The sequence below is a fragment of the Rousettus aegyptiacus genome, unplaced genomic scaffold (genome assembly GCF_014176215.1).
Source record: "Rousettus aegyptiacus isolate mRouAeg1 unplaced genomic scaffold, mRouAeg1.p scaffold_m13_p_5, whole genome shotgun sequence".
Classification (NCBI taxonomy): Eukaryota; Metazoa; Chordata; class Mammalia; order Chiroptera; family Pteropodidae; genus Rousettus; species Rousettus aegyptiacus.
In genome coordinates, this window is record NW_023416308.1 from 44,712,065 (window position 1) to 44,738,506 (window position 26,442).

The following is a 26,442-nucleotide window of genomic DNA, read 5'->3' on the forward strand; positions in this document are numbered from 1 at the left end:
TGAGATCTGAATGATGGATGAGAAGAAGGAAGCAGAATGTGATTCTAGGGGAATGATATTCCGGGTAGAAGAAACATCAAGTGCAATGTCTCTGAGGCTGAGAACAAGCCTGGTGTGTCTGAGAGAAAGAAAGGAGGCCTGAGGGGTTGCATAGATTTAAATGCAAAGTGAAGTGGAGGAAAGATGAGTTCAGAAAGGCAGGCAGGCTGGCTCAGGGTTGGTCCTGCAGGCCATGGGAGGGAGTCTGGATTTTATTTTGGTTGCAATAGGAAGCTATGGAGGACTTTAAACAGAGGAGTGTCGCTTAAGGTCATTCTGGCTACTGTGAGTACGAGGGGCTAAAGGGGATCTATGGGGGCAGAAAGACCAGGTAGGAGGCTATGTCATCGATCATGGGAGGAGGAGGGTGGCTGGGACTAGGGTGTAGGTAGTGGAGCTGGCAAGAAGTGGCTGATGTGGGTTAGATTCTGAGGAAGAGTGGACAGGGTCTTGCTGATGGATTGAGTGTGTAGGGTAAGAGGAATTGTGGCAGAGCAGTGACTTTGACCTCCATGGTCCTTACCAAAGACTTTGAGGTGAATGGACGCATCCTGCTCTCCAGCCTTGTTCTCGGCGATGCAGACATACTCAGCCTCATCATTCTTATCCACCTTCTTGATGGTCAGCTCCGAACTGTCATCGCTAAAGAGGTACTTCTCTTCTTCCTCATTCTCTATCTGTTCTCCATCCCTAAAGGGTGCAGAAATGAAAAGTACCATGATTTTGACTACAGAGGTAAGATGTTTATTTTTAATTAGTTTCCATAAAATGCAGCCCATAGGATAGATTCGGTCTTCACAGAAAGTTAAGACATCAAATATGCTTCCTTGTATAGCTTTGATTCCCTCACCTAAACCTCTGATTCTATCCAAGGGCAGTAAATTGCACCCATAAACCCTTCACAGAGGGCCTCCAAGGCTGTGTTCTCTGTCACACACTGAAAAGGAAGGAATCTGATGCAGACGGCAGGGAAACCATACAGAACAGTCCATTCTACATCAAGAGTTGATATATTCCCAAGTAGTCCATTCCCATTCCATTGAAACATCAACACATAGTAGGCCGAATGCTGTCCCCTTCTCAGCTAATCCCTGATAACAGGCACAAGCCAGTGTCTTACTTTGTCCAGCTCATGGTGGGCTCTGGGAAGCCTTCAGCATCGCACACCAGGGTGACAGACTGACCGAGGTTGGCGGTGGCATTCACTATGCTCTGCCTGGCCTGGACGGCGGGTGGCACTGAAGGGAAGAAGAACTGTCAGGGGTGGTTGTGGAAACTTGGAAGAACCCAGTGGTTTGGAAAAGAGGCACTTCCAGAGTGTCCCAGGGTCAGATGGTCGCACCCTGGTGGTCAAGAGTCCTTAGCAGCAGAGTCAGCAGGGGTTCCCAACCCCTGGGACCATCTGCGTCTGTGGCCTGTTAGGAACCAGACCACACAGCAGGAGGTGAGCAGCAGGTGAGTGAGTGAAGCTTCATCTGTGTTTGCGGCCACTCCCCAGTGCTAGCATCACTGCCTCAGCTCCACCTCAGATCATCAGGCAGTAGATTCTCATAAGAGCACCGGTCCCTGGTGCCAAAAAGGTTGGGGACTGCTAGTTAGGGATCTGAATTCAGGCATGTACTGAACACTGTAAACTAAATAAGTAATTCACTCACCAAAATATATTCGTGTTCTATAACTATATAATAATGTTTTTCAACAATATAGCTTTAAAAGCTATATTGTTTTAACCATTTATTCATTTCATTCAAAATGGCATTCAATGTATAGTAGCTCTTTATCATTATATATTTTCTCAGTCGATGCATACTCAACTTAAAACTACCATAGTTGGTAGAACTTGACATTCAAAAGGAGGCTCCGGATACTGGAAAAAGCTGAAAACTCCTGCTCCCAGTGATTAAATGGTTAACACCAATTTGAAATGCACCAGCTCATCAGATCCCCAAAGACTGACATTTTTCTGGGATTGTTATAAACAACACTTTGCATAAAACTGTTTTACCAAAGGAATGAGAGGGGGAGAGTTTGGCAAAAAATATGTATCAATGGCCAAAATAATTCAACCATGATTTACTTATTTTCTTAGTACTGACATTATAATTTCCTGTAAACATCTTGTAAATGTCAGATCGATTCCATGGGTGAGCTTATTTGACACTACAAATTAGGATTAATAAGCCCATGGACCATGCTTCTGACTATTCTAAGGCCTGAATTGATTACATTAGTTTCTTTGAACGTTGAACCAGGGGAATAACTTCACAATTACGGTACCATCAAGGACAATGAAGGATGAATAAGAATTTATTAGTTAAGTATGGGGAAAGTTTCTAGTGGTGCAAGACAATGAAGGACATTCAAGAACTACACTAAAAGTTCTCTTAGATGAGGGAGAACCGAAAGGCAAGTATATTAACAACAATGACAAGAGAAAAAAGTCAAGCCCGAGTTGTGGAGGAGATTCAGCTGAGGTAGATGAGTGAGTCAGGATAGGGCATATTTTATAGACCAAAGGAGAAGTTAAAGAAAATGATTCCGGGGACCAAGGTTGTAGCAATGAAGAGGGCAAGAAGAATGGATTTTCTCACCATTCACAATGACCTGAATGTCCTTGAAGTTGATCTCCCCCCGCGCTAGGATCCTGCCCTCACAGCGGTAAGTGCCCTCATCTGTTTTCTTGATGCTCCGGATCTGCAGGTAGTTGTTGGACAGGACTATGAATCGGACTAGAAGAGAAAAGAAGTAGGTTCGCCAAAGATCAGTTAGAAAGTTCATATCTGTAGGCAGGTCACTGAGCCTTTCCCTCTTCCAGCTTCGGTCTTTTGGGGCCGGGCTTTAAGCTGAAATAAGAGAAGGTGTCCCTGGCTCTAACATAAAGCCAAGAACAAAAATCTATTGGAAATTTTGTCTTCTTCTTCGGAGGGGAAGTCAAATGCCCGAGTATACAATCTATAAACATACACCCACTCAGGACCTGGCAATTGCATGTGGTTCTGGGACACTGGAATCTGAGTCAGGATTAGAATGGCTCAGAGGCTGGCCCAGGTGGAAGCCCTAGGGGACTTGATGGCCCAGAGGAAAAGGCAGCTGCCAGATCTCACCATCTTTTTTCAGAATGACGTCTCGACCTTTGTGTTTCCAGATGATGGTGGGGGGGAGGGAGCTGACCACGTCACACACAATGACAGCATCTTCCCCCTCCCTGAACTCCTGCGGGGTTGGTGCATTCTTGAACATGAGCTTCTCTGGAAAATGAGCAAGAGAAGAGTAAGGGGAAACAGTTGGTTCTCCCACAAAGATCCCTTTTCACTGGAGCTGTACTGCCTGGGTTTGAGTTGCAGGCAACTCTCTCTCGAGCCATATATACAGCAGGACAAGAGAGGGTCCCACCCAGTACTTGGCGAAAGATGCCAGGTGGAGTGGCTGGCACAAGCAGCAGAATATATCGTCAAAGTCTGGCACTCAATGTCTATTCACTAAATGCTAAATTTATCACACTTTGTGCAGAAAAGGGTCTATGGCGGGAAAGGAGTGTCTTCACCATGGGTCCCTTGCCATGAGGGACGGTGCAATTGAGATGCAGTGCACAGGCAGAATGCATTAGTAGAACACCTATTCCAATGAATATTAGGAGTCATCAATCTTTTCCGTTCCCCACTCTGTCTGGCACTCCAACCCCAGCTTTCCTACAGCAGAGAATTTTGAAGAACAGAACAGAAGAAAAGTGGGCTTAATGGCAATAAATACTTGGCAATCAATACCGTTTCATTAGCTGCCACCCACCATTACACCAGCCAACGGGACAGATGCATGATAACAAGGTAATAAGATGCCACCTTGAGACTAGGTTTCAGTGGCAATGGGAACTGCCTGCTCTGAGTGTTGCAGAGTGTTCAAATATTAACCCCACACACCTCACTGAGCCTTTGGACTCCATTACTAGCAAGGGAGAGTGAAATAAGAGGGGAAAATCTGAATTGTACCACAGTCAGTCAACACTTGGGGAAGCAGTAAGGAACTCATAATATTGTGAACTATGTAATTTGAACTTAGAGAATGGAGGCCAGTAGGAGGTTCCTGTGACCAGTGCGAATCTGGGTTGTGAGTTCCGAGTTGGCCAAGGATCATTTAAGAGCATGTTGGAGCTCTTAGCTCAATTCAGAAAAGATTTAGGGTGAGGAAAGAAGCCCTCAGCTACCCCTTAACCGCCATCCCACTCTGTCTGCTGCCAATGTGTCTTCCTGGCTAAAGAAGAGGACAGGGATATACAAAGAGAAAGAGGAGGGTCTTACGGAAGATCTTCACATTGACCGTGGCCTCTGACTCACTGCCATCCTCGCCAGTGACCACACACTTATAAATGCCGGCGTCATCAATGTTGGCATTGTAGATGGTGAGGGTGGAAGAAGAGTCATCATTCCATACCACTGAGATCCGCTGCTGGTTTGGGGTGAGCTTTTCTCCGTTGGGGGAGAACCAGGAGATGTCTTTATCTTTGGCATCTCCTGCCACTAAAGAGAAAGAGATTATTTTCAAACCACAGAAGCTGAAAAGACAAAGTCCTCTCCCGGGTGACAGTGGCTACCCGGTAAGAGCTACGGAACAAGAAATCATCAGTCTTGATGATTAGGGTGGGGTGACCATTTACATCAGAACACCACTCTAGCTTCCATGTTTAATTGTTACATACATAACACCACTTATGGGAAAAGCTCAAAAACCACTTGTGCTAGAATTTCTCATAGTGGTCCTATCCTTAGGACTGCTAAGAGGGAAGAGAAGAGGTATTTGTTGAGGACCTACTGTGTGCCAACCACTCAGCTAGGAGCTTACAGCCTAGCCTCACAGAATGGGGATGGGGAGACAAAAGGAATTAGTATGTCTAGGATCTGAGCTCAAGGGCCTAGCTGATTTGAGTCAACTGATCAACTTGTTTTTCAAGGACTTAGATTATGGTCTCCTGAGCAGGAGACCCTGGCAGGTCTAGGAGTGCAGACTCCAACCACTTTTATTCTAGCAACTGCCTGCACAAACTGGCCTAACTGTCATTTCAGCATCCCCTGCCTCAGACAGACAATTTTATCTCCTTAAATGCTGTGAAGAAGATAACCAGAATCACCCATGTGTCCTTTCCCCAGGCACCTGGGAGGGACAGATGCTGCTGCTTAGCTGCCCCGGACACTGAGCTGGAAAACGCTCTTGGATCTGGTGATGTGGCTTCTCCCTGCCTATCTGCATGGTGCCCTTCCCAGGCCCACACCACCCAGCCCTGCACAGATGCTTAGTATGGAAATGAAGCAGTCTTCCTTTCAGGGCCCATCATGTTTTCAATAAATATCGCTATTTGCAAGATGTGCTGTGGGCTCCACGGCTGCATCTCCAGATCATTTAAATTGCTGTAATGAAGGCAAAGCTGGAGTGAACACATCCGGCGGCCACAAGCCCCCTCATCCAACGCAAATCATGATAGCATTTCGAGGCCCCCCTTGCTAAGAGCTGCTTGCTAAATGTCATAGTTTACACCTAGCTCAGCTCTTTCCTGGTTCTTCCATGTTCCAAATCCCAATTATGTCACATGCAGAGAATCCGAAGCCTCCACAGGACATAATTATCTGAGCTGTAGAAATGAGGCATAATTTCTAAAGAAAAAACAAATATACCAGGTCTGACAAATCCCAGAGCTCTCTGGAGGGGGCAATGGGACCGAATATTGGTATTCACGATAGACCTGGAAACCTAGCGCACATGTCCTCACAGCGAAAGAGACACCAGTACTCAATTTCCTTTGAGGCAAGTTTCAGACCTTGGGTATTCCTGTTGTGGGGGATTCTGAGAAAAGAAGATCATTTCTGTTCTCTGTTGTCATTTACAGAACTCTGGATTTGTACAGAGTAGGGGGTCAAGGGTGATTCACTGTTGTGGGAGTGGTGTTGACTTTCCTAAGGAAACCCCTAGAGCTCCTCCACCACCACGCAGAAGTCCAGATGACTCATTTCATTGTGTTGGGGCAGCCTTTTCAGCGGGGAAGAAAGAGGGCCTGAGAGCCTCCCTGGCTCTCCGGTCACACTACTGACCCTGCAGCAGAGCAACACCAAGAATACTAGGTGCAGCGTGTTCAGCCCGGCACACAGCCCATTGGCTACTGCTCTGCTGGGAGGGTGTCCTGAAACGCAGTGGGGCCTGGGACACTTGCCTTGGCATAAGAAGAACTTGGACTCTCCAACGCTGATTTCCCCTTGGCTGGGAACAATATCCACCTGCAGAGAAACTGAAAAAGACAAAGTCCAGCTGAAACACACATTCGAATTTTTGAGAATGAAAACCAGAACTTTCATTCAAAATAGGGGTCTACCTGTTCACTTTAAGAGAGAGTGTTTGATTTTAAGAACTTGTCACCACAAAAAAATCCATGAGTTGTCAGGCCGAAGCTGGAGTGGACACTGTCCAGACCATTCCCTGTGAAACTGCTATCCTCTATTGGATTGTACAAGGTCCTCTGAGGAACTTGGAGTGACCTCTGAACTAAAGGTTTCTGACTCCTAGAGAGGCTATGGTCTTGCTCCAATCTGCAGCACTTCTAAAATTCACGGAAATAGCAGCCCGACCAGTTACTTTTGGAAATCACCCTGAAGGTGCCCACAGCTGTGTTAAGAGGAAAGCCTGCTGCTCCGGAACTCTGCCCAGGGGTCTCCTGCCATGCTACCGTGCTTCAAAATGATGGAGAAGGATTCAGTGTGGTCCAAATGGATTCTGAAGCAGGGGATACCAAACGCACACCTTCCCTCAAGACTATGGGACCAATACCCCTCTTTCTAAGCATCATTACGCCAAATAGTCTGAAATGCTGCAGTCTGTACATTGTGGAATTCCCTCTGTCCCTTGGCTACCTGCACTGAATTTTTAGTCAAATATCCACATGCTCTGTCATTCCACTACACCGATAAGACAAAATGCATTGCATGGGATCTCAGATTCCTGTATTCATTCAGTTCTTTTTTTTTTATCTGCTCAGAGCAGATAACCATTCCTCATGAAAATACAGTTTTAGGGTAGGAAAAAAATGCTTTTATTCATTTGGACTCAACTTCCTCTGCCTCTTCTCCTCTTAGGTAAAGTAAATCTGAAAGCTAAAGGCTAACAGACGTTTGGTTCAACGAGTGTAGCTTTGTAAAGCCGATATGAAGGAGGGGCCTGGAAGAAACGGTCTGGTAATAGAGACTCAGTGAGCCCTTCCTTAGAACAGCCATTTTCTCTTCATAGTAAAACAGAGGAATGCTGGTTGCCATGGTGACTGACTTACAGGCGGAGCTGCTGCAGGTCTCTGTCTGCACTCATTTGATGAAGGGACCACAGTTGTACTCAGCAGAACAGAGGGATCAAAGGGGCAGTGCAGGGATGGGAAAGGGGGAGCATGAGGGCACCTCACCTATTGGGGGACACAGACTTCCTAACTATCCTACCAGCAGACAAAGCAGACCATGGAAAACCCCAGACGAGGCTGCAGAGAGAAAGAGATGGCTTGGGGAAATAGGAATTAAAACAAGAAGGAGCGAGCGTAGGGGGTAGGAATCAGGCACAGGATAAAGGCCAAGAAAGGATATTGAACACTCCAAGTGAGAATAAGACGCAGGAACTCAGAGACCTCCAAACGCTGGTTTGGAAGAAATATTATAGTAATGGAGGGGCAGCTGGTCTCTCCCTCACTTGGTTAGCTGCTGATTACTCATTTGGGGCCCAGTACTGAATTCTTCCTAAGAGTAATGAGAAGTCTCCCTCTACTCTCCCTGCATTTTCCCCATAGCACACAGAGCTGCAATGGAATACAATGCTGGAGGAGGGCCACTGCATCCACCACACAAGTGTGACTGGCTGTGGCTGCCTCTCCCATCACTCTCCTCTCGATGGAGTCAGGTGCCACTCAATTCTACACTGAGGGAGTTGGAACAGTCTCAGCCATCAGCATGTCTCACCTCCTCACTTTCTGGATGAAATACACAAGCTCAAGTGACTTCTGTAAGGTCACTTCTAGTTCGGGCCAGGGTAGCCTCAGAGTCCTGGCCACCTAACTTCCAGGCCAATGTTCTTTCCATCATGCATTGCCACCTCTGCAAGTAGAGGATAAAATATTTCCATTCGGTTTAACAAACCATCTGGACAACCAGAAGTGCAACCTGGCCCTTAGACTCACCATCGCCTAACAGCCCAGAGTGAACCCTCAGCTGATAGGGCCCATAGTATTTTGAGGAGTATGGGGCCTTACAGAGAGGGCTACTATCCAGTGCCATTCATCTTATGGCCAACCAGGACCTTTTCAATCCCTTTCTGTGGCTCACATTCCAGGGAACAAGAGGCCTATAAAGCCCAGAAGCCGTGCTAGGCCATCCGTCACCTTTCTGGAGCTTACTAGGGCATTCTTTGGAGAATTAGAGGCATATTTCTGCTTGCAAAGTTCACTGGCCCATATGCTGAACATTAGCAGCCAGTTTCAACATATGGATCCTGTTACTCTCACAGAGCCCTTACTGCTTTGAGAAAGATATTCATACTCCAAGTGAAAAAACAGCCTCGATTTTCTCAGCTCTTTTCAAACAGAACATGACTCTCAAGGGGCAGGAGAACACGGCAAGGCTGAAGAGTTTTCATACCCAAATGTGGCCGGTATCTGTCTCTGGGCCGTGGAGAGAAATGAGAAATGAGAATTTCAAAGGAATTCCCACCTAACCAGATCCCAAGCACACATTTATCATCACGGACTTTTTTTTTTTTTTTTTAAAGAAGAGATATCCACTGGGATTCCTGACCTTTTGCACACATGGAAAAGATAGTGAGATTCCTCCTTCAAAACAGCAGAGTCAAAGCTGAGCCATAGGAACCCCAGACTCTGAAAATCAATGCTTGGATATTTTCCACCGTAGTACAATGGCTGATTATTTTTCCCCGAATGTTAAACCTTGAATTATTAGTTTTAATAAACAGTATGTGGAACTCCTGCTCCAAAATCCAAACTCCTTCCCTCCACTTCTTTGTACCCTTTCCTTTCTTACTCTATTAGTTCTTTCATGGTTTCCAATAAAAATTCTTACCTCGACTTGTGCCTTTCTCCAGTTGCATATATAAGTGAAATTTCCTAACTAGGCATACATAGCTCATATCATTAAAGAAACTTATGAAAAACGTTTCTTCCAGAAAAAGGATCTCATCTGCTCTGCATAAAGACTCTTCATACATACTGCATGTTATCTACTTCAAGTTAGATGCATCCAAAGATACATCTTATAAACATAGGTGTTTGGACCTGGGTGGGATCCAGGGGCAGGGCCAAGTGCCCGTATATTCAGTGTTCTGTCCTTCAATAAGGACTCATGCTCCAAGGCCTCTTGCAGCCACTTCACACTTTCTGGTTTACAGAAGACGCTTTATTATTTAATCTGATGCTCACAATAATTCTTGAGATATAAAAAGGCAGATATTGTCTCTATTCTACAAAAGAGAAAATTGAAGCTCAGAGAAATGAAATAACTTGCCCAGGGTAACTCAACTAATGAGTAGTAAAGTCAAGATTAAAAGTCACTTAATTCTAAGACGTTAGCTCTTCCCCTACTCTCCACAACTACCATTAACCCTGTAGGCCTCCCAAAGGGCTCATTATTACCTAACAGTTGCCATTTGCTCTCCTTCCAAATTATAAGCTAGAAAGCAGAGTATACAGACATCTTATAATCAAGTTTCTCCCATCATTTCTACTCTGATTAACAATAATGGGCCTTTCTGCTCACAGATAATCATAGCATAATCATCCCCATTTAGAGGTGGGGAAGTGGAGGCTCAGAACCAAAATTAATGGTAACGGCGAAGTCAAGATTCAAACCCAGGTTGAATGGAGACCAAAGACCCAGCCATTTCCCCCACGTTATTTTATCCCTTGTGAACATAAAAAAGGTTCTCTTGAGAATGGAATGATTCCCCATTCCTTGCCTCATTGAAAAAGTAAAATAACCCTGTGGGAGACTTATATGTTTCAAAATGTGTTTTCTGTTTAAATGTCTTTTGAAAAAGTGGTTGCTATATTCTGAAAGATATGCCAACTTGTTTATTAGCAAACAGCTTCAGGTGTAGTTTTGTAACTCTCAACTACCTAGCAGAAACAAGCTATAAAATCTTAGTTGCTAAAGAAAAGGGAATTAAAATGTCAGTTCGTAAAAGATGCTAAGGCACTTATCATAATGGGTGAGAATCATCTGAAGGCAAAGCAACAGAGAAAAATTATTCTGATTTCAAAAAGGCATTCATAGATTTCACCTGAGTCAGCAACTTCTTGTAGAAGTTTAAGCGTGTTCTTCTCAGATTCTAAAGTGCTTGAGGAGGTAGAAACTGAGAGCAGACAATGAACTTAGGTCTCTCTCATGCTAACTGACAATACTTTCTTGTTAAATAGTTATAAAGACACTGGTTGTTGAAGAAGACAAAGAGCAGGTGTGCAGCGGGCTCAGGGCCAATATGGGCACACCTAAGGAAGGTGCCCTGGCCACCAATTTAAGAGATGGGTGAACAACAGAGGATTAATCTGATCAGTGGCTATGCATCAGAAGAAGGAATTTTCTAGAACCTATTTAATTAATAATGGCTAAGGATTTTTACAAAAGGCATCGAAGTGTTGCTATACCTTTATTTTGTTAGCTATTGTTCTAGAAATGAGCATTAAATATCACTATATTTAACCACTTTAATGGACAATTGCTTTTTATTTTTCAAAGTATAACTGAATACTCATCTCTTTCATTTGACACACCTATGGGAAATCCCGATATCTGAACCAGGAGCGTAATAACTGACATCCCCACCTGCCTGAAATGGTTTGCTCTCATTATTAGCAAAGTACTCAAAGGAAAATAAAGGGCAACTTCACTACTAAAGTAACAAACTCAATGAAAGTAAAACCAAAACTACCTTGATAGTACCACAGAGTGGTTAGGGCCAAGAACGCTGGGCCAGACGTTGAGCTTGAATCTCAGCTCTACCCCTTCTTACTTGTGGAATCTTGGCCAAGTTATTTAACATTGTGGTGCTTCTGTTTTCTTATTTGTAAAATGGGGAAAAACAGAACCTCATAGGGCTGTTGGAAAGATTAAATGAATTAATCCATGTAAAGCACTTAGAATAGTGTCTGGCACATCATAAACATTTTATACTTGTTTGTATTATTATTCTTAATAAATCTGTATCAACAACCCTTTCCAAAGAAATCATTTGGTTATTATTTTGAGGGAAGCAATGTTTCCTTCTGTTTAAAATAAAGTAACCTCTATTGATCCAGTTGGTGGTCAGGTGGCCTGATTCTATACTTTATTAAGTTAGATATTTTACCTGTCAGTGAGAACTTAATTGGTATAAAAGATGACTTAATTCAATCAAAGTCAAACAACGACAACAACAACAACAGCAAAAACAATAATGCAGGCACTCTAGGCAAGTCACTTCACTTTGGCTTCAGTTTTCTTGCTTGTAAAATGAGGATGATAATAAAACTGAATTTATGTGGTTGCACTGTTATGAGATTTAGATTGTCAGGAAAGAGTCATGGCTAAGAAGTCAGGATCTGGAGTCAGAAAGACCTGGGTCCAAATTCTAGCTCCGACACTTAGTAACTCTGAGTTCTCAGGAGAATCTCAGAGCCTGTTTTTCCACATCTGTAAATGAACATAACAACCTTATTGATCTCACAGGGACACTAAGATGGTTTAGTAAGGTAATGTATAAAAAGTGCCAAACACGAGGTCAGACTGTGCTGGTTGTTTTCTAAATGACATATATGATATATGATAGCATTTTGAACTTATATACATATACACACGAACACACATACACCAATCAAAATTTCCAATAATGCCTAAAATGAGAATGAGATAGCAGGAACCTCTTGTAGACTACTGGATTCAATCTGTCCAAAGTCTATTACAGGGTGTGCGTGCATGTGTGTGTGTGCGTGTGCATGTGTGCTGATCTCTATCTATACGTATTCATGGGTATAACCACCGAGCCTAGATAAATGTGTCTGTATATACATGAACAGAGTAGAACTAGTCAAATTCCTATTGTTGCCAAGAAGCAGCTGGACATAGGTAAATTAGTCTCATTGTAGGAAAAAAACAAACTATTGGCAATGAAAAAGGAGTTTCATCTAAACTAGACATGTGAGTCCTATAATCCTGGCTTGAGCTACTGTTGACAGCATCTGGGTAGAAGAAGAAAATGAGGTAGGCTGTTTTATTTTCAAATATTAACACAAAAGTGAGATGTCGTTTTAAAGGAACGATAAAATATGCATTCTTACAGATTTTGGCTTCAGGTTCTGTAAAATGGCATCATAATGGCAGAACATACTCAAATCTCCAGTGGAAGTATCTTCATGGCTTAAAGGTGGCTCGTAGCAGCAACCAAAATCATCTAGAGGTCATATTTAGGGCTGCCAATCATATGGTAAGCCTTGTTAGGGACCATCTATCTAATTTCCATCTAAACCTAACACCAGAAGAAATCTAGCCAGGGTTTCCAAGCCATCTGAGATAAGTTTATAACTAAATCATTGGAAAACCCTCTGTGTGAAGTCCCCACAGGACCCAGGACCCCTGATGTCCCCCAATATGTGAGTCAGCCTAGAGAGGGAAGGAAGCCCTCAAGAGAGCTGTGGTCACCCTTTGTTGAGAACTAGCACATAGCAGGTGTGTGAAAGCAGAATTCAAGACAGGAGAAGGAAGGAAAGAGGATTCTTGGTGATGGTGGTGGGTTTATTTTTATGTCAATGTAATGGAGAAACCAGAGCTTCCTGCTTGAAGACAAACCATATGGATAGTAAGTTGCAGAGAGTACACAGACATTTCTAAACCAAATTCACTTGAAAGGATGCCAAGCTCATATACCAAGCAGGTTTCTAAAGTCTTTCATTTTAATAAAGCCACCCAAGCTGGTCAATGTGTCATATTGAAAGTGAGGCAGTAAGTAGTCCTGGTGAAAATTCTCTTTAACCTCCTCAAAACCTATGCCTCTTCCAAACACAGTGATGAGGAGAGGCATGGAGAAGTTGAATATGGCTTCAGATTCTTCAGCTTTCTATGTCATATGATATTATGATTGGTATTATAATATATAATAAGAGAAAAAAAGAATTGAGCATCACTGCACAACTGAAACCCAGATGATTAATCTGATATATCCATTACCCCAAACACTCTACCCTACAGAATTCCAGTAGCCTATCACAGAAACCAACTTACCAGAAGCAGGAGGCTCTATTTCTTAGCATAATAAGTTATATGAGCTGCTGCGAATCAGAAATAACTGGGTACTGGCTCTGTTCCATGGGGCTAGCTTCAAATCAGAACACAGAGACACGCCAGATAATGGCTTCAGCTCTCTTGGTCCCCCAAGTTCTCTGGGTCAAATGATCATTTCATGAGGTCTGATCAGATGGTTTAGTTTTATAGAAAGTCAGTGGTTTCAAACCCTGGTTGCTGTCCCCACAAACCACTGAGAAGCTAGAAGACTTGACTAATGTCAGTCACATGGTATCCTGTACTTCTGGTTATAGGGTGACAAGATCTACACATTGTTTCAATCTGCTCAGAAGTAATAGATACACACTGCTCCCCAGGCCCTTACTCCCATCGCCAACCTCCATCCCCAAAGAAGCACACAATCCTTAGTATGAGCAATCTGGAGCACCTTTTACGGGTAGTCAGAAGAAATGACTCGAAGGGATGATGAGTAAGTCCATGACCCAAATGAGTTCTATAGATCAGAAACAGGAGAGAAACCAGCCAGAATCTGATAAAAAGGAGCTTGTTTGTTTGTTTGCTTGTTTAATAGAGGATCGTAAAGGAAGGAGATACATCGATGAATATATTGTATTTTTTTTCCCAAAGCAGCACAAAGTCAGAAGTATCCCCCTAGAGTCTCAAAAGGGCCAGACATCAGGCCAGAGTGAAATCCTTTTTGAGTGGGCATTAACCCAGTCTCTTAGAGTCCCCAAGGGGTGAAGGCAGAATGTTCCATGGACTCTCCCTCTGGGGAGCACACAGCTGAGGGCATACACGTGTGCCAAGAGGTGACAAACATGGTCTAGTTACACCATGACTTCTCAGCCTCTGCTACATTCAGTTCACGGCCAGGACTGTAGAGCCATTACTAACAAAGAAGGTTAGAACTGGAAAGAACCTGACACATAGTCTTTAATCCCATCACTGCACAGATGGGAGATGCCAGGAGCAGAAGCCTAGAGTCCCTGCAGCAAAGTTTGGGATCCACAAGGTTGGCTCCATGGGCTGCCTCCTGACCTGAGGCCTTTTCTTGCTTCTGTGTCTCATTTTCTTGGTGTGCCTTCAGTAGCTATATCACCAACTTTTTTCTCTTACTCGGTCTGTCCTAGTCTCACTTCTGTCCCAAAAGAGCAAAATTAGATGGAGAGACTCACTCAATTAAGGACAGTGAGGAAAGCTGGACAAACGGCAGGTGCTCTGCTAGTCCTGACCCAAGCTAATTAAAATGCTTGCTACTTCCGACACCGGGGTCACTTTTTAACAGCAGCCCAGGCTCCCTGCTTCCTTTTCAGACTGTCCTTCCTGTCATTCCCCCTTTCTGGACAGACCCTGATGGCAGGCCAGCACTTCATATGAAGCTGGATTACTGAAATTCAGGGCAAGGACACAAACAGATGTATGGAACTTAGGTAACTTTTCCAGATAAACAACATAAAATCTATCAATCTGCCCCAACAACCCAAGCTTTCTTAGCAAATTGTTGCACACTATCTGATTGCTTCTAGGATGCCCCTGACAATGTTTTCTTAGGCTTGCTCTCCTGAAACCGCGCCTTGACAAAATGACTCATCCAACTTCTTTTCTTCCAGCCATAAAAAGGTACCATGCAAGGAGAATCATTCCCCTCCCTCTCGACAGCTTTTGCCAACATGGCAAGAAGCTGGAATTATATCTTTCAATATTTGTCCAGCTGTTGTTTGCAGATGTTGTATTCTTTACACCCAGAAAATAGGAATTTAGAGAATGCTAGCATGCAACTTCATCCTGAGAATTTTAGATCCTGCCCGTGTCTTTCAAAAATGTCCTTATGTGTTCGAAGCTTTAAGCACATCTGGGCTATTGAAGATACAAAGGCTTATAATCTTTCAAACAACCAGTGCAAAGAATTGTTAAATTTGGTTTCTGTCAAGTGAAAAATTCTCTCTCAAAGAGATATATTTATATATGGTAATTATTATGTGCTAGTCACCATACTAAGCACTTTATTTAATTCATGGATTCCTCCTAACAATCCTATGAGATAGGTGCTGTTATTATCCTATTTGACTAATGAGGAAACCAGAGAACTCAGAGGTTAAGTAACCAGTCCAAGGTCACAAAGCTTGTAAGTGGTCCAGCCAAGATTTGTAACAAAGCAGATCCACCTCTATAGTCCTTGACCTTACGTATGTATTACTTTATGTCGGTCTCGATTACAGTCAACTTTCATGAAAAAAGGGTTGATTTTGTGCTGGATGAGCTGGGAGACATGAACCTAAGGAGAGAAAGACATTATCTACTCGGGGACATATTGCTTCAGACCAGGGACTGGAAACAGGTCCCAGGCAACACTCCTCTCCCTGCACAGCCCCACCTTCGTCTGTGCGCTGAACCCTCTTTACCCCACTCCTCACCACCAGTGGGCCTGGCCTCCATGCCTATCTGCAGCCCATCCTCTACTGCCACTAATGCTCAGCATCAGTGGTGGCCACCCAGAAGGATCAGGTCAGAGGCTATGAGTTGAATTGTCCCATCTATGAGTTACTCTTGATCACCTCGATTTGGATTCTGGCTAAGCCATATCATCCCTTATTAAATGCTCATATTAAAATTATTCTTTGGTGACCCCTAAGTTGGGACCAGCTCTTTGTTCCTCTGCAGGATGTACATTTGAAATAGACTGTTCATGTAGCTACTCAACTGGTGCTCTCTCAAAACAGTCATTCTCCTTAAAAGGCCACCTGCAGAGTGTCCATAGTAAAGAGATTCTATTAGAGGTCATACAACAGTCACTGTTGCCCCTAATCAGATGGTACCTGACTTGGTCGATAATACACAGAATCACATTATACAGACTTTTGAAGGGAACAGAATAGAAGAAAACTGAGCCAATAATTTTACAGATTTAAACAGCACTAATTTTACGAATAGTATACTTATTATTCTGAGAAATAACTACATTGTTTTCTTGAATTAGGGAAAAAATTAGAAAGCTGTCATTGGCATATTAATTAGGGTGAGAGTTGAAATGCCACGTCTATCACTATGGCTTATCAGGAACTTAGAACAGAGCAGCAACAGCCCAGGTAGGGTGGTGAAGAGAAGGGGCAGCCACAGGGGGTGGCCGCGCAGTGGTCTTGGCACATTTGAAGTACATCCCCACGCTGAGTCTGTGGTATTATATCTGTCAATCTTATGATCCATCCATCCACAGAATTACCCAAACTACTACTTCCTGATTCTCAGTTAAAAGTCCTCTGGCTACACTTATGGCCTCCCTCTGTCTTCACTCAATGTGATTTCAGGGAGCCAGCAGAGCCCCACGAGCATTCCCCCAGCCTCAGACTGGTTATCGATACTCCATCTTCATTTTGATACTTTAGCCTTATGATTTATATGCCTAATAACAGCAAAGGCCTCTTGGATTACTCTAGGTTGCTATCAGTCTTTCTGATTTACAATGAATCAAAGCTTTGGGTAGAGTTTGTAAGGAGGGCTGGGGAACATTGTCCACTGGGTAGGAGTAGGGAGGTTGGGAGAAAACAAGAAAACATACAATGTTTCCACTCATCTTGATAGCTCCTACATGTGCTAACTATGCTCCTCTCTTGCTCAGAATAATGCTACAACCCTAAAGAACTGCTAATAATGTCATAAAAGTTAAATATGAAATGAGATCCTTATCACAGCCTTTATAGTTTTTTTTGGGGGGGGGTTGTTTTTGTAGTAGAGTTTTTATGTAAGCAATCATTACCAAATTCTTTCATTATTCACGAAGACTCCTTCCCTCCCCAGTCCAAACCCAATTGTCCTTGACAAACTCACTTTGCTTCATCCAATAGGCAGGAAAGCCTTGGAACCCCAGACTGTGAAATCAAAGACAGAAACATTAAAGAGAATCCCCCATGGCACCATGTCGAAATGCGCTTTGATGTTCAAGGACTAAAATGAGCAGGATCCCAAGGAGCCAATTCAAAGGTCAGGGGCAGATATGAAATTCACCCATGAGAAGGAGATACAAACCCAACACATCTGATGGTGGCAGAATCTTATTTTAGGGAGAGTTCACAGACAGAGGCAATGCTCCTTTACTTCCCTTTCAAGGTGACAAATGCTAGTTATGAGCACCTTTGAAACTAAGTAACTAAACTTTCTTATTCTTGGATCCCTAAAGAAGGGAAAACCTACCAAGAGACAAATTCTCTCTTTAGGAGAGGTTCATTGAAAACTTCTTCTCTACTTCAGGAGACCAAACCTCTCTCTTCACAATGGGAGTTTAACACATGCGCGTGTGCGCGCGCACACACACACACACACACACACACACACACACACACAGTCTCCTTCCTCACCCTGTCTCCCTGGACAGTAAATTCCTCTCTGAGAACTAACTTTTGAACTTTCAAAACAGTGTCAAGTCACAGTGACCAGGCAAAAGTGAATTCCTTAGGAATAATTCAGGTCACTTGTCACTGAATTTTCCTTCTTTAAAAATTGAATCAGCCTTCAGCAGTAGCTAAACTTGGGAGTGCAATGACTAGTTTCTATTCCAAACCGGATTGACAGCTACGAAACTGAGAAGCCCTAAGACTAGTAGCCATCTGAACACAATTTAATGAGTGGTGCTCCCACGTAATAATGCTGTGCGTTGCACTTAACTTTCAGTTCTCTTCCATCCTCATAAGAAACTCCCTATACTGCAAGCTGCATGGCTTCAGTAATGCAGACAACCAGTGCTGCTGCTCCTATCAGGATGCCTATACCCTCCTGGGGGTTACTCAGTGGGTGTCTTTGAAATGTGGATGGTGAGAGAATGGGCCACTCATTTCACATGGGCTGGGATCTCCCCTATGCGCCTGTCTTTTGTCTAACAGAATCCCTGCCCTCATTCTTCTTCAGTCTCCTCCTTCCCTACTATGCCCTACGCAATTCTCAGGGTTGGCTTTCTGAATACTTTCAAAGACAGACAGAAGTCCTACGCACCCAACAAGAGCATCAAACTTTGGCCAAAAAGAAAAAGAAAAAGCACTGCTATATATGTGTGTATGTATGTATGTATGTATGTATGTATGTGTGTATGTATGTATGTATGTATGTGTATGTGTGTGTATGTGTGTGTGTGTTTGTGTGTGTATTATATATAAACACCTCCCTTCATTCATGCATTACCTTATCTTGTAACAAGGCAAGCTGCCTTTATTTCTATAAACAAGTCATAGCTGTCAACATCACTGTGTGGCCTTTAAAGATGCCAGTATCTTATAGAAAGCTATTAAACAGTGTTAACCTGACAACCAAATCTACTAACAGGACACAACTACCAGAGTAAATGGCTAGAGAAAAAAGAGGATGCAATCCCAGTAGAGGTCCTTACACTCTCTTGGGTCAACAACGCTATCTGCATTTCATCTTGCTCTCTGGATGTATAAGCCATCACTCTCTCTTCCTATTTTTCACTATGGGGTCTACACATAAATTAACATTTTATGAAGCATTTCTTACTGAGTCTATTCCCACAGAATGACACATTGTGAATAGCCTACACTGATACCACACACACATACACACACACACACACACACGAGACACCGAGATTTCCCAATCAGCACAATGTAAGTCCCAAATGTCACTGGACTGTGAGTTACATGTCTATTTCCAAGGTACAGAGAGGTGATAATAAAAACTCAAGCTTTCCCCAAACTTCCAGGTAGGTTATAAAGCCGCAATAGATAGACAAACACCAACCACATCAAACACACAAACAAACACCAACCCTATTAAAGACCTCTTACCCTCCATGTCCTATTCTTTTCCCCCTAGGGGAAGGCTATTAAATGACCAAAGTGGGCTTGAATCCTGAGTTGGCCCTTGTCTTGGTCCAGGATCTTTTTGTAACATCACAGGAAAGAATGACCCAGAGACTAAAATCTGAAGTCAAAAGGGCTGGGTCTAGTTTCCCTACAGAGCAAAATCTGCTGGAGTCAAAACGGAATTTGACTTATTCTTGCCCCTTAGAGAAAGGCCTCTGTGTAGCTCAGAGATGAGGCTTCCTCTCACGGTGCAGAACTCCCTTAGATATCAGTTGCAAGAGGCAAACCTGAAAAGGGGGGAATGGGTCAAGAGATTTGAGAACTCAGTTAGAGGGAAAGTGTCATTAGGGTAGAGAAAAGAGATGGAACTACCCGGATGACATTAGTACAGTGTGACTGATGGCCTCTGAAGAGCCCTGGTAAGAAGCCACCCTCTATACTGAATCTGCAGCTTCTCACAGCCTTCTAGAAACCACCGACTGTGACATCGGCTTCACAACCATGCTACGTGCAAATGGCCTCTTCCCTCCTGTTGAGTGTTCTAGACTCAGAGGCCATCACTGGGACCTTCCACGAGATCTGGACTATGCGCAGAAGGTTGGCACAGACTGGACTGAAGAGGGTACAGGATGTTCCTTTATAGTTTTTAAAAAGTGATGATTCTTGATTCTTTCTTTCATGGAAAATCAACCAGGATCACTGGAAGGCTGATCTGGGACCATCTCTAGGTCTTAACTGTCAAAATCTGACCCCAGGATCCTGTAAAGCTGTGGAAGCCATAGAGGAAGAGATTTAAAGGGAAAGAGGCATGAAGGTCACTGCCTCCTCTGTGCCTCCATAGCAGTTAGCACTTCATCAGAGCATCACTGTGTTAGAATGTAATGTATTAACATCTGTTTAAGCGACTGAACTCCATAAGGACTGCGCCTTTACATCCTCAATGCACAGCATAATGCTTGGCACAAAGTGTGCCCTAAAAGATATGTACTGAGTTAACCTGAAGATCCTTTTTTGACTATTCGTTTCTGAGGTTCACACCAGTCTTAATGGTTCCCGAATGCATGGGGTGCATGGCTTCAGGCCCTGGAGCAGTATCGGCTACCTGCTGAAGAATTACCCAGAGCACTTATGAAAAATAGATGCCTTTGCTGCACCCCTAAGGATTCTGATTCAGTACCTCTGCAATGGGGGCCCTGGGGTTTGAACAGAAAAATGTTCCTCAGATGATTCTGAGATGCAGCCAAGTTATGGATTACTGCCCCACCTGGGATAAATGATGAATTGCAAACAATATCAAACTCATTTAAACTCTTTAAGCCCCTGCCTGAAGTTTTTGATTTTTACAATCATTCTCACGTTGCCTGCTGTTTTGCCATTTATCATATTAAGCAACATGACGCAGCTCTGCAGAAACTCCTACTTCATGCATTTGTTTTCAAGTTTGTCACATTAGCACTTTAGGAAGTATAAACCTACACTCAAAACCCACAAACATGTAAACATCGCATTTTTCTAAAAGCAGATATGCCCTGCAATCAAAATGAATATAATAATAAAGGTCAGAAAGTTACAACTAGGTGCTGTTGCCTTAACACACAGTTTGACATTGTTGGTCCATCTAGCCAAAGATGACAACTCCTGTGCTATCAATAGAGGGTATCAGCAAGTGCGGTTGATCAGCTCAGCAATCTATCTCTTACTCTGCTAAGCAGGTCAGCCTGAAATGTTCTCTGTATAAGCCGTGTTTAAAGATAAATAATACTGGTCACTAGTGGTGTGAGAAATCTATTCTGGACTCAGTGCACATCCTTGTTAACTGGCAGAGAAAAGAAAAGGAAGGGGATGCATGAAGGACCAGACACTATCTTCCTTAAGTGTGATTCTGGTGTTCTGAAATACAAAGTCTTTAGAAATTTTGAATTAGCTGTAAATCGTAAAACAAGATGAATTACCTCTAAAGTATCTTCAAAAAGATAAAAAGATAATGGCAGTTTAAAAGGATACACAGAGCTAAATGGAAGTCTTTAAGCCTAAAAAGCTTCTCTGTCTATGGTATAAGGCGCTACCTGCCTCTTATTTTTATTCTTTTATATTGATGAATTTCAAACCTCTACAGCAACATTAACCAGGACTCTCAATCCCCCGCTGAACCTGATAAAAACAAAACAAAACAAAAGAAACAACTTCCAATTGTTTCCAACAATTGCTAGCTGAATTCGTCCTGCTTTCAAAGCTGCAGCATCCCAAGGACAAATGTTCCTCTTATATGTAAAAATTATTATTTATTCTTGATATCTCCATGCTTGCTCATTAATTTTCTCCCTCTCTACAACATATACCTCACTTGGAAAAAAAAAAGCCATTTGGTGATTCAGTAGCTCTTCTCTGAATGTGGGAATTCAAACCCACTACACAAATGCGGATGTCTTTTCCATCGAAGTTACAGATCTTTCTGAGCATTCAATGTGGTCTTACATACTCTTCTGATGGCCTACGCATACGAAACATAGAAGAAAGTGTATAAATTCTTTTGTGTCCTCTATTTTGAACTATCAAGTGCAATTCGAATAATTACTCATAAGTCTGTCACCACAGCTCACTCTCCTGAGGGCACTGATCACAGGACCCAAAAGGACACCCTGTACATTGTACAGACACCTCGTTTGCTTTTCAAGTGCCTGATGCACCTGCATGCAGGAATGGTTAAAGAATTTGTAGCCAAAAGTTTCTTAGCCTTAAAATTAGAAACTGATAACACTATTTAAAAGCTGACTTTTAATAAATTAAAGGAAAAAAGGAGAATAAAAAAATCACATCGATTAGCTAGACTATAAACTACCTAGAACTCTTCTATAATTTCAAAGCATCTCATACTTGGTTTTATACCCAGCAGGTTCCAATAAATGCTCTCTATTGCCTGACAGTAAACTTTCATTTATGTTTTCATTTATGTTTTATCTCCTGAGGTGAATGTTGTTTCTTAAACTACTTGGTTAAAAATGCATTGAAAAATTGTTTTCAATGGAGATGCCTAGGCTTATCTCTAAGGGTGAGGCTGTGAGATCTGGTAAAAAGAGGATTGCTGTGTCCACGTGGCAGGAGACCCAGATTCTGGTTCTAATCGCCTCACTCGTGCTGTGGCACTGGTGCCCCAGCTGTAAAATCTGGATAAAAGTAGAGGCCGAGGGTGGCAGAGTGGGAAAAGCAGATGAAAAGAAACCAAAAAAACCAGGTTTTTCATTCTGGCCTTGCCCCGGAAATACTCACAGGATTCGAGACAAGGCATTTTACCTTGCTAGGTCTCAGTTTACTCATTTAAGGACCTTTTTAAGGCCCATTCCGCCTTTATAGTCATATGACCAGGGCCAAGTTGACAATTTGTCAGAGGGGTTCCTACTGTTCCCATCTCCTCCTGCAAAGGCTGACTCGTCCCGGTCCTGCCAGATGGGGTGGGGAGGCTTTGAGCTGCAGGCACGAGTCCACCTGGCTCCTGAGCCAGTCCTCATTGATCCTGGCAGCTTATCAGAAGCCCCCACCCCACCTGGGCAGGGGGTCTAGAGCTAGTGTTGCCACCTTCAGCCCGGGGTCCTGGAGTGCTGGCCTCTTGCCAGTCCCCTCCCAAGGTAGGGCCTTGGTCCTCGGCCTCTGCTCCTGACTGCATTTTCTGTTTAAATTAGACAGATCACCAAGCATACAGTGCTGCCATCCACTGGGCTGAGAATATGTTCCTACTCCAAGCTCCTGCTGCCATTGCTCCCACCCGGTCACTCCTGGTTCCTCCTCTTCGATGAAACTGAGAAGTGGTGATACTATCTGCACTGTAGAGTTGTGGTAAAGATCAAGCAAATGACACATGAAGTGCCCAGTATGGAGCAGGCACTCTACAAATGGTAATCATTATTACTATTAATAACCATAATAACAAGTGCTAAGTAGTTGTTAATTACACTGCGTGATAGCCCAGAAAAGGAGCATCAGGGCCAGCCCATCGGGTGACTGAGCAGACCCACTTCTCATACCTCTTGCCTGACCGACACTGAGAGCTCTACAAATTAAGCCTGGTGCACTTCTCGAGTGCATTTCCAGTCGTCCCTGGACATATAACCATCTGGTAAGAGAATGAGTTGGAGAAACAAAGAACAAGACAGAGTATTCTTCTATCAAGGATTTTACTCCCCTTGGGGTAAAGTCAAAAAGCTTGATGTTTCTCCAAGTGTTAAGCAATCTATGGACTTACGAGAAGAGATATGAATAACTCTGAGAACAGTAAATTGTGTTTTTCCGAATATCATTACAACAAAGGCTATAAGGAAACCAAGGAGCTAGAAAGAAATTGCTCTCTCCTTTTGTCTTTTTTTCCTTCTTCTTGGGCTTATGCAGTAGTGAGCTTCTTAGACATGTGTATTTCGGATATACCCCTGGGGTCCATTTCAAGAAATACTTTTTGAAGCTAAAGTGGCTAAGTGGTCTCGTTCAAAGAATTTTTAAGCTCTGGAGGCTTGTATGTCAAAAATGGAGTAAAGTTCCTCAGTCTAATCCCAGGTGGCTATTTGTCGATGCAATGAAATCACAAGAGAAACAGAGAGACTGGACCAGCCATGTACGGCCAGGGCCCTGGTTGCTTCTAAGGTCTAGTCCTGATTCTGGCAAGAAGGAAGGCCATCTGAATTAAAAACTACCCGGTAAACTCCTCCTTAAGGAAAATCTGGCCATATCATTGTAAGCATATTCACATTCAAAACAGGTATGTGGGCCTCAGAACCTGTACCTGCCAAGGCCAGACAGTCTGAATCTTACCAGATAGAGCTCAGGACGCCACACTGATTAGGGCAGCAAGACAGTGGGCATCTTGGAATCACGAGGCTGACAGTGCCTGAGAGCCTGCTCAGTCCTCTCCTACACTACACATGCTCACAACAGATCTTACAAAGTCCTCTAAGAGAATTCTCCTAGCCTAGGTAATAGGAACTCATCTTTACAGTGTTAGTAAAACAGAAAATGACAAAGAAGTCTCAGCAGGGCAATCTACATTGCTATTCCAGATCAGGAATATTTTTATTTTTAAATTAAACTTATTGGGGGTAACATTGGGTAATTAAATTATAGAGGTTTCAAGTATACAGTAATACGTCATATGTACATTGCACTGTGTTCACCACCCAGAATCAAATTTCCTTCCATCACCATTGTATATATGTCCCACAGGTTCTTTATCCAATCATCTATCAAAGGGCACTTCAGTTGTCTGCATGTCTTGGCCACTATAAATAATGCTGCAATGAACATTGGGATGCCAATATATACACAGATAAATTTTTTCAATTTTGGGGGGCTAGATACGCAGAAGAGGGATTACTGGGTCATATGGTAATTCCATTAATTTTTGAGGAAACTCCATACTGTTTTCCATAGTGGCTGTACCAATTTGCAATCCCACCAGCAGTGTATGAGAGCTCCTTTTTCTCAACAACCTCTCCACTACCTGTAACTTGTCTTGTTGATGACAGCCATTCTAACAGGTATGAGGTGCTAGCTCATTGTGGTTTTGATTTGCATTTCCTTAAAAGCTAGTAAAGTTGAGTATCTTTTCATGTCTGTGGGCTGTTTGTATTCTTTTTTTTTTGGGGGGGGGAGAAATGTTTGTTCAGGTTCTCTGCTCATTTTTAAATTGAATTTTTTTGTTGTTGTTGAGTTCTGAGTTCTTTATATATTTTGGATATTAGCCTCTTATCAGAGGTGTTGTTTGCAAATATCTTCTCCCATTCAGCTGGTTGCCTCTTTGTTTTGTTGATGGTTTGTTTGCTGTGCAGAAGCTTTTTAGTTGGATGCAGTCCTATTCATTCGTTTTTGCTTTTATTTCCCTTGCCTTTGAGGACAAATTTAAAAAATCCTCTCTAAATCCAAGGTCCATGAGTTTAGTACCTATGTTTTCTTCTGTGTAATTTATTGTTTCGGGTCTGATATTTAGGTCGTTAATCCATTTAGAGTTAATGTTGCTGTGTGGTGACACACAGCAGTCTCGTTTCATTCTTCTGCAATTTCCAATTTCCCCAGCACCATCTATTGAAAAGACTTTCTTTTCTCCATTGTATATTTTCAGCTCCTTTGTTGGAAATTATTTGCTCATATATATGTGGGCTTATTTCTGGGTTCTCAGTTCGGTTCCACTGGTGTGTGTGTCTGTTTTCTGCCAATACCATAATGTTTTGATTATTATCGCTTTGTAGTATAATTTGAAGTCAGGCAGTGTGATACCTCCAGCTTTTTCCTTTTTCTCAAGATTGCTTTAACTATTCAGGTCTTCTTGTGAGTCCATGCAAATTCGATGCTTTTGTTCTATTTCTTTAAAAATTGCCATTGGGATTTTGATGGGGATTACATTAAATCTGTATAGTGCTTTGTTTAAAACTGTAACAAGATGAATGAGGCCCCCATCCTAGATATTACACTCACATCAGACATCAAATGTTTAACTCTGGTCCAGATGCTTTACATATGTCATCTCTGGGCCCTACCACCATCTCTCACACTCACTGACTGAGTGGTTGAACCTCATATCCACCCTCCATGAGAGGCTACTGTTACCCCATTTTATAGATAAAGAGACTGAGGCTTAGAAAGGTTAAGTGAGTTGCTCAACATTACACAGCTAATAGATGGGGAGCTGGGATTTGAGAAATTAGGGTTGTTCTGCTCCAAAGTCTATTTCCTTTCTCTTATACCATGTTACTTCCAATAATGCAACGGGGTCTCAAATGAAGACTGATTTCTTCTGGCTTTTCAACCCACAGTATAGTTCCTTGCTGTTTATTCTTAGGCATAGAGAGAAGAAAGCAAACTTAAATGCTACAAGACGTGTGTCCCCTGCAATGTGCATTCACATGTTATGTCCATGCTTCCCAGAGAGCCAGTGTTTTCCTTAAGCATGCCCTACCAAGAGCTAGTGCCCAGCTATTAGGCTTTTTGAAAGATCATTCCAGAGAATGCCTTGTAATTCGTTTAGTACCAAATCTTATCTAAGGCAATAGGAAAACTCTACCCTATAGCCTTTACTTCTAGTGGTTGATTTTCTTCCTTTAGCTTATGCTTCCCAAAGAAGGAATCTTAGAGATGGTCATATGCCTCAACCAAATATACTTCTCCTACCTTTCAACTCCAAAGTGTGTATTGTACCTTTTTATTGGGGTATTTCTTATCTACAAGGTGAGGCTGTAAGCCTCTTCAGGACAGGGGTAATGTCTTCTTATTCTCTCCATCCTTCAAGTGCTCAGCTGCACCTGTGTCCAGTAGATGTTCAA

At 42.8% G+C, this 26,442-nt stretch overlaps 1 protein-coding gene across 21 annotated transcripts in view; it reads right to left on the reverse strand.

Moving 5' to 3' along the window:
• The window catches only part of NCAM1 (neural cell adhesion molecule 1), a 298,485-nt gene that overhangs the window by 59,748 nt on the left and 212,295 nt on the right, over positions 1-26,442 (reverse strand). For all 21 annotated transcript variants that reach the window (XM_016148999.2, XM_036220174.1, XM_036220178.1 and 18 more), the window contains exons 2-7: positions 6,236-6,310; positions 4,335-4,553; positions 3,144-3,287; positions 2,631-2,768; positions 1,160-1,277; positions 563-729 (exon numbers count right to left, since the gene is read on the reverse strand). In XM_016148999.2, the coding sequence (XP_016004485.2) occupies positions 563-729; positions 1,160-1,277; positions 2,631-2,768; positions 3,144-3,287; positions 4,335-4,553; positions 6,236-6,310 (861 nt within the window). The remainder of the gene's footprint in view (positions 1-562; positions 730-1,159; positions 1,278-2,630; positions 2,769-3,143; positions 3,288-4,334; positions 4,554-6,235; positions 6,311-26,442) is intronic.